Here is a 9083-nt window from a genome sequence, read left to right as displayed (position 1 = left end):
GTGAATCCAATAGAGTACCTGTGACAGAAACCAAACATGCACTGATAGGCATCTCATGTTTAAAACTTTAGTTTTTTTTTTCAAACTAATCAAGCCTTTTTTCTGGGTTATCTGATGCTTCGGTAAAATGAAAATCTTATCGAATCTTAAAGTCCGGTACATGAATGCATCACTTTATTGTTATAGCTGTAAGATATTTACAACATGCACACACAATGGAGTTATAATAATAATAATAATAATAATAGTGAACTGAGAATTGTGAGTGCTCTGTGTACAATCTGGTACGACTTCTGACATTATCTCCCTCTACCATGTCACGGGTGGGGGTGTCTCCTCATCAATTATTGAACCGGTACTTCATGGTAATACATAATTTCCCATCAATTATTCACGATAATGTGTGTGTAATTTACTTAATTGTGTTATTGACTATCAAAAGTAATTTCCTGGAAATCCTCAAGGACGCAAATTGAATCAGGCAAACTACTGGCCGTTGTGCTCTGCAGTTAAGTACAATCAGTCCGATCAGTAGACCCCGTTATTCAAGAGACGGGAAAAAGAGAAGGTGACAAACATGTGGACAGAAATTTTAAATTCAACATAATTAATAGAATAAACTTTTTTTTTTTAATGGTTGGAATTTATTTAAAAAATGTTTAGTAGCAGGAACAGAGGGCGTTCCTAAAAGTAAATAAATGATAAGTGTCCTCTCCTGGCTTTAAGAGTGGCTCATAAATAATGTATCAGAACAGATGGCTGGAGCGAGAGGCAACAGGAGAGGAACATGAGTGACTACATCTTTAATTGTTTTAAAGAACATGTCACAACAGGACTGGTGTGTTCCCTGTCTGCTGCCACTACAGATGTGCTAACAGAGAGCGAGGGATAACTGAATACACACACTGACAATGTCAATTACTTTTTCTTTTTTTTACAAGGAGCACAGCTGATTATTACTAAAGTGCACTTTCACTTTAAATTAATTTTAAAAAATCAATGGAAATCATTGTTTTGTGTCACTGCTGACTTAAAAAAAAATATCGTCAGTCCTACCATCATTTTATCTTTATAAAATGATACACTCTTCATGCACTGACATTCAAAATGTTAGCAACGGTCCCCACAGGATTATTTAAATTCACATTATCAAATAGGCCTCTGCGTCATACATAATGCATCTATGTTATAGATAATATAGCCCAAGAGTGCATGTAGATGGCTAAAGGTAAAAAAAAAAAACACAGTTTTGTCTTTTCAAGCGTAATAACAACCCAGTTATTCAGCGTTTCTCACAAGGATACTTTACAATCAAATAAATACATTTATGTTTGCATCCATACAAAACGTCTGTCCCAGGATTTTTCTGGAGTCAGCCAGTAGTTGTGCTTTGTTGCTCAGTTCGGAGCAGAAAAGAAAAAGAATAAAGGAGGCAAAAATCACAGATTATCAGCAACATCCACGTTTGTGTCCAGCTCTTCACTTCTTCTCCAGAGGTTCCTTGGAGCAGTGAGGATGTTTGTCAGGACTACCGCCCAGGATTGAAACTTTAGTAGCCGTGCCAGGACTGGAGCTGTCTCCCCCTCTCAGGCCGCCGCCGGGCACCTCAATGGCGGGTCCCACTGCCGGCCGGACCACCCCGGCCGAGCCCACACTTGAAAGGACCCCCACGCTGGCTCCTGGTGTGGATGCGGCTCCGAGCAGGTTGGCGGACTGCAGCACGGCCTCTGAATGCTCGCGGGCCTTCATGCGCAGGGCGGCGACGCTGGCTGTGCGGTTTCCCTGACAGCCGTAGGGAGGCAGGAAGGACAAGCCCATGGGGTCAGAGACGCAGCACGAGCACAAACCATTCCCTGGAAAATAATAATAAGAAGAAGAAAGATAAATTCATAACGAGTTGCTAAAAGCAATAACAAGATCATCAGACAGGTAATGAGAATCATATTCACCTTTGAGCGTAGCGACATGTGAGAGGGCCTGGGCGTAGGTGGCAGAGTTGAGGAGCGTGCCTGGAATACATGATGGGAAAAATGGACCACCTGGACCCACCGTCCTGTTGATGCTGGAGACAAGAGACAAACTGCACCTTAATAATGCATTGAAGATTATATGCTTATTATAATAATGTACAACGACATAACAATTAATATGATTTATAACTATTCAACATCAAGGCATAATTTATTGTCCATAATAGGGAAAATGTTATTTACAGTACTTCATGTAGTTGCAAAAACTAGTCCCGTCACATATGTACACAAACAAATTCAAAATAAAACTTTAAAAAACTGGGAAAAAGAATACAGTGAGGGTCCATCAGAGATACCTATTCTGATGAATTTCCGGTACAAATCTCCAGCCGTTTTCACAACATTTCTGTGTCTGTCTTCCTTTACCTCTGCTGCAACTCCAGAGGTTCTTTCTGTTTCCTGCCGTGGTCCACCGGAGACTGAGAGTTGATGCTACGAGATGGAGTGGTGCCATCGCTCAGCGGCTCCTTCCCTGCTTCAGGTTCCGAACCCCCTCGCTCTGTTTTCCTCCACTTTGCTCTGCGGTTCTGAAACCAAACCTGGAAACCAGTAAATGTAAAGCATTAGAGACATTTTGAGGCTTTTATCCATATTGACTGAGCATAAATATCTAACTTGTAAAGATTTTCTGCTGCAAACTATGTTAGCATGTCACAGTGAAATATATATTATTTAAATATAGTGCAATAGACAACTACCCAAAACATACATGTAATAGCATATAGATTAAAAACACATGCACATTACTGCAAAATTTAAATTTGATTTGCAATAATGTAATGTGTGATAAAATATTGTTCATTCTCCATCAAAATCACTTAAAGAAATCCTCCTTGACTGTATTTAGATGAGCAAGAAGGTAACTCCAAGAATATGCACTTTAGTTTGATTTGTATAATCATCAGTTTCTCAATTTAAATTAATTTAAAATCAAGTTCAAAAAGGATGGGAGATATTGACTTCCAATTTTATAATATGTGTCTTTAAGACACTGACAGACATTGCTGTCATCAGCAGGTGTGATGTCGACTATGAGGAACAAAAAAAAGAGTGATTTTTTGGATTCTGGATGAAAATTCTTAACATTAATTTTAAAATAATAGCCAAACAATTTGGATCCAAATCTTTCCAAATAAGGACAAAACCAGATCTCTCCGACAAATACTGGTATTTGTCAGAGATACCAGTTTATTTCTTTATTTTGATAAAGAAGCCTGAAAAATTAAAAAAACAAGAGAAATTTACATTATAAAAACTGAATCATTTTTTAAAAAACATTTTGAATTTGAAATATCCCACCAAATCCTCTCTTTTTTGCGTCATAACTGATAACAAAAAATAAAAAAATGCATGCACTAAAAAGCTCATGGCAGAAGTCCACTAAAAATAAGTAAACAAACAAAAAAAAACTGATTTGACCAATAAAAATGCCTGTATACATAAAACATAACTGATGCAGGAAAATATTTTATGTTAGAGCAAGTTATGTATAACTGTATTAAAGATTCATTTAAATAATGACAAAAAAATTTTAACATATGTTTAACCTGCTCACATGAAAAGCAGGATTGTGTAATTTATAAAATCTCTACTTCTTGGAAGGTTCATGTGGCCATCTTGGATTCAGTACTACAGATTTTTATTTTTTTTTTAAAAAAGGACCAGTTTTGTCAAATAGAGGGTTTGATAAATGTGTGCATCAAAAATTATACATCTGGCATATAGAGTTTAAAAAGGCTTATAGCACAGCATTGTTAGGCAACACACAAAGAGAAGGGAACAACACTAGACTGCATGTCTCTTTAAATATATGATCACTAGATCACTTTTTGGTTTTGTTTTTAGTTGGTCTTTTAGTAAAAGTATTTTCACATCAAAGTTACTATATACAGTATATATATGCAGTATATATATAGTTATATATACATAGTTGGAAACCTTCAACATGACCAGGTTTGGACACTTATATACAACAAATCCTTACATTTCCTAACTTTTCTAGTTAATTTTAAAATACAAGTAGCTTTACAATTAATAAATACTTCATTAAGTATTTATTGATGGCAGTTTTAGAAGAAATTTGATCACGAGGCATAAGCCCCAGTAAACTGGCTTTGACATACATGTGATTATGACTGTGTGCCCTCATGCTGCATTATGTCTAGGGACGGCCCTGTCTCTGTCGAGCATAATATTGAGTTTTGTAATCAGAAAAGCTGAATCAGATGGGCTCAGTTGGTATGAAGTAGGTGTTTGAACCCACCAAGTGCTCTAATTTCCCACCTTCCCCTAATTTATCCCCAAAAACTTCACGTCCACACAGCAAAGAACACATATAGCCAAGTTCTTGGGATCTTAATCGACTGAAGGTCAATGCCTATAACAACATTTAATTGAGCAATTTTTCATTATCATATTTTAATGACTTCCCACTGACAGTTGTGCTGCCCGAGAGAGAGGCAGCTAAGATGAAGTCGTTTATTTCCCTATTTAGTGATTGTTTGACAACATCAGATTCGATTAGGACTTGGTTCTAGCAGGCATTAATCATGATGTGTGAATGGAGGTTAAAGTCTGCGTGCATGCGCTCTGTATCCTCCCCATTGTGGCGGAGGGTGTAAATGATGTCAACAGCCAAACAAAACGCATGCATTCATTCTGTAGAGAAAGGGACAACATTTTCGTGGCAGGACAACAATACATCCAATGGACTTATCTCACCCCTGCACCTTCCAGCTAGAAGTCGCGCCCCCCCACACGCACCCATCTCTGAATGGGCTATAATTGCTCCATTAATCTCAATTTGCTGCGTGCTCTTAATGCGGGGGAGGGCCCATTGACACTTTACAAAAAGGAGAGGGGGGCAACAACACTACAAGAGAAAGGAAATTTATTTTCTAATAATAATGTAAGTTTAATATCCCCTGCATAGTGCGGTGGATTCATGTTCAGATTTAATAATAGGAATGCGGTAATCGGATTAGGAGGGGGAATAATTTGTTTACAATCCCTAATTTACAGCGCTGGATTCCATTATCAAGCCCCGCCATTGGGTTTAAGCGATAGTAAAGATGACCCTGGGGAACAAAAAGCCAAACTATTATATTTCCTACAATTAGATCTGCTGCGCACAACAAAACCCAAAAGCAAATCTGGAATGCAGGGAAATTACATACAGGACGCCTAACTTAATTACATCTGGCCAAGTTTATAACGGCGCACATGTGCAGGGCAGGAGCCGAATATCAATTGTTACATTTTAAGTCGTGAGTGTGGGACAACGAGAGAGAGTTTGTGGGGAATCTGACTTTCTGTCCGCTCCTTAAAAAAACAACAAAAAAGAAAAACGAAAAAAACAAACACACCGTGTGTGTGCGTCACCGGATCTGCACGGATGATGTATTCCTGCCTCAGCAGACGCGGACAAATTAGTGCCGAACATTATCGCTGCTTAATTATGAATGACCGATTAATCAAGCTAATCTAATATTCACCATTACGTTGATGTTATTAAAGTGTATCGTTGGGATGACAGAGTGGCTTCATTGGTCCCCCCCACCCTCACTAGCCTGGTCAAACTGTGCCCGGTGACAGGACACGGCAGCCTGCATGCGGCTCACCTGCACCCTGGCCTCGGTCAAGTTGATTTTCATCGCCAGCTCCTCCCGGGTGAACACGTCCGGGTAGTGAGTCTGTGCAAAGACAGCCTCCAAAGCCTCCAACTGCAGGGACACAAAATAAGGTTGCACACAACTTTCAGTTCAATATTATACAACTAATTGAATGTTCATTATGCTTCTTTCTTTCTTTGAAAAAACTCAAACCTTTAACCTTCTCGATCAATCTAAAACTAAATATGCAATACCAAAGAGACACGAAAATAAGTTTATTTTTTATCTGATTAGCTTGAACCGGAGAAAGACCCTCAACTTTATTGATGTCAAGGGTAAAACTCCAGTTTTAAAACTTTGCCAACTTTTCATCGATTTTTGCGTCGCAGTGAATTTTCCTTTGCTCGTATTTGCCCTGTAGCCGTCAACTCGATCGTAGATCTGTCCTCATATTTGGCTGCAGAAAAAAAGAAGAAAAGTTATTACCTGTTGTAAGGTGAATGTTGTTCTGTTCCTGCGTTGCTTCCTCCGCAAAAACCCATCGTCGAAATCAGTCGGGGCGTGGTTTCCAAAACCGCCGGAATTAACTGAGATCATAAAGTAAGATTAAATTTTTTTTACAGAAACAGATGATTTACATTTTATAAAATGTTAGAAACAAGTTTTGTAATTCAGCTTTGTGTATGTTTTATTTTTTATTTTTTTTTAAGCATATGAGGTGCATTTTGAACTAGTCTATTTGTTTTTAATTAAATAAAAAAAAGAAAGCCCCCCAAAATTGGCCAACTGGTCATATTTTGTTTCCATTTGTTTCATGAAACATTGATGCGGAGAGTCTAAAGGGAACCATGACGGACTAAGAGCCATGACACCCAACATCTGTGCCCGGGACAAAGCGGGCCCCACTGCCCCGGGGCCAAACCACCAGCGCTTCTCACTAACGCAGCCAACAAACTGCCACAAGCAGAGAGGGAAAATTCCGCTTAACCCTTTATATCCACCTTTGGATTTATGACAAACACAAAGCAGCCAGTTTTTTTTATTTTATTTTAAATATTGTTTTTTTAAATAAAGCAAACGATTTGAATTAGTTTATGAAGGGGAAGAAAATCGTACTACTGGAAACAGCAGCAACAGTAATAAAGCAGCAACAGTAATAACGCTTTTGCGACATTTATTTATATGATGGAAAGATAATGAATAAAATAAGGCGGCCTGCAAGGAGCAGACTGGGCGCACAGGCGCTAAACAAAACTTCATTAGTGGAAATATTTTAGAGCAGCTCACACTTTGAATGAAAACGACAAGGGAAGGGGTGGGTGGGTGGAAACTCACGCGTGTTGGAGCGACAACACTCTCCATCAAGTTGAGGCGGGCAGTGAAAGTAGAACATCCTTGATGGCGAATCTCGGAACCTGGAACACAGAGAAAAAGTTTCAGCCTCTCCCCACCTCAGACGTCCTCAGTGCTAGCACTCTGATCTTGCGGCAGATTAAAACAAAACGGAGAAGACGGATTCAGAGCTGAAACCTGAACGCATCCTACCTGCAAGTGAGGATGCTGATGAGAGTGAGTTTGCGCTCTGGAGAGAGAGGCGGCTGATGCTGCGCTCCCACTGACTCTCTGCTTGGGAGTGTCCAGATCCCTCCTGCTCTCTCTTCTCTTTCTCCAACACACACGCACACGCACACGCACCCCAACACACACGCACTCATGCACACAAACTCTCTCTCTCTCTGGGAGTGTCCAGATGTCTCTATAACTGTATAACTGTCTACAGAGTGTTAAGGCTTTCAGCTAGTGTCGCAGAATCTCACGCCTAATTGGTCCTAATCGGATTATCACGGCTTTGTCTCTCTCACCCCGAACCCCTGGTGTGTGCGTGTGCGTGCGTGTGTGTGTGTGTTTATGTTGTGTGTGGAAAGACAGAAATAAAGAAAGAGGAAGAGGAAGCGGGGAGACATGCCCAAGGTGCCTAAAAAAAATTCATCACAAGTGATTGTTATTTCAGAGTCAGGCATATTCCCTAACCATAAACATCCACACATACCCGCTGCACTTTTTATTTGGTTCTTTCATATATTAAAAAAAGGAGGATGACTGCTTTTGGGTTTTAGATTGACTGTCGGGCGGGTTAATTGCTCGTCAGGGTGTGTTAGGGGGTCCACTTTACAAGGGCTTGCGCATGTAGAGCACTCACAAGGCCAAATTTTTGATTTTGTTCACAGCAAGGGGTCCCGCGATTTATTTCGCTTCCTCAGATAAATGATCTGCTGCGGGACCCTTTCAATTAGTTTTAAAGCGCTTCTGGGACGGCAGAGCGCAGACGCCATGCGTCTCTGAGGTGGAGACAAAATGAGGCTTCGAGAAGCAGCTGAAATTTAGAAGAGGAGTGCGGGATTGGACTAAACCACATAAAGTGCAGAAAATCCCTTCTAATGGCGCGTAATTGGTTCTGTAATATCATTACAGGCGGATAATGGCCAGTTACAGGGCCCCGCGCTATTAAGGGTTTCCCTGGCGTGCAGCGTTTATGTTATTAAAGGGGGAATATAATGATATTTTAGTTATTAAATGCGCGTAATTAATTTATGCACCACTGAAAATAAAGTTGTTATTATGACCTCGGTGAAGTGCGTGGAGAAAATTGAAATCAAATAAGAGTTGATAACTTTATCCCAACATTTGGTCTAGACTCTGACAGAAGCGCAGGGCTGAAGTGTGATTGTTTTCTGTCAGCGACTTTTCTCTGAATCCTCCGATGATTTTTCAAGCGCCTGTAACGACATTACACAGCTCCGTGTCAGCGGGCAGGATTTTTTTTTCTTTCTTTTTTTTTACAATTAGACCCACTCTTGTTAATTTCGTGACCCGAATTAGGACCTGCACCTGAAATTTCTCAGATAACTTAAGAAATCATTATTTCTACAGTTTTCCGATATGCTGCACAACCAGAGGCTGATCTTCATAGGTAAAATATGGCTGACTGCTCAGGGCGCTATAGATTAGGGGACACCTCAAGCACTCATAAAAAAAAGTTAGCAGTCTTTTTTTTTTGTTGTAATTTGCATGTCTGGTAAATGACAGGATTTCTACAGGGTCTTAAGATGGAAATGTAATGATCTCAGTTTTAGGCCTCAAAGAACATGTGGAGTGGAGATTTTCATCATCTATTGTAAAATCAATTTAGTCATGGCTGGGATTTATGTACTACTTGCTTTTTTTTTCTCCATTTGATTTTTACAGCGTGCAACATTTCTTTAAGCTTTTAGAAGGAGATATGCATGGTGCCAGGTTATAGCAAAAATCCCTAATTGCTCCCTGAAGCTCCTGGACATCTGATCGTAATCAAATATGATCCAACAGTTTATGAATTGGTAAAAAACCAATAAAATAATTAATTACATTCATTAGTCAAATCTCACCAAAACCAAGCTAAACA

General features: G+C 39.6%; 1 protein-coding gene across 1 annotated transcript; it reads right to left on the bottom strand.

Moving 5' to 3' along the window:
- Positions 1-160: 160 nt before the first annotated feature.
- Positions 161-7343, bottom strand: drgx (dorsal root ganglia homeobox). Its single transcript, XM_032553616.1, has 7 exons — positions 7187-7343; positions 6977-7056; positions 6128-6228; positions 5651-5752; positions 2397-2569; positions 1950-2062; positions 161-1853 (listed from the first exon to the last, which is right to left on the bottom strand). The coding sequence occupies exons 2-7, from the start codon at positions 7032-7034 to the stop codon at positions 1480-1482; spliced, it is 921 nt and encodes a 306-aa protein (XP_032409507.1). The 5' UTR covers positions 7035-7056; positions 7187-7343; the 3' UTR covers positions 161-1479.
- Between the last annotated feature and the right edge of the window lie 1740 nt (positions 7344-9083).

The sequence above is a fragment of the Xiphophorus hellerii genome, chromosome 22 (genome assembly GCF_003331165.1).
Source record: "Xiphophorus hellerii strain 12219 chromosome 22, Xiphophorus_hellerii-4.1, whole genome shotgun sequence".
NCBI lineage: Eukaryota > Metazoa > Chordata > Actinopteri > Cyprinodontiformes > Poeciliidae > Xiphophorus > Xiphophorus hellerii.
Note: the sequence above shows the minus strand (reverse complement) of the source record. Positions and strands in the feature narration are given on the sequence as shown.

What these genes read in the sequence shown, in the direction of transcription:
- drgx (XM_032553616.1), bottom strand. Translation starts at nt 7,034, where the DNA reads ATGTTCTACTTTCACTGCCCGCCTCAACTTGATGGAGAGTGTTGTCGC. An exon ending in TGACCGAGGCCAGGGTGCAG is followed by an intron (nt 2,570 to 5,650) that starts GTGAGCCGCATG and finishes ACTGGTTTCCAG; the next exon opens with GTTTGGTTTCAGAACCGCAG. An exon ending in ACATGTCGCTACGCTCAAAG is followed by an intron (nt 1,854 to 1,949) that starts GTGAATATGATT and finishes ATTATTTTCCAG; the next exon opens with GGAATGGTTTGTGCTCGTGC.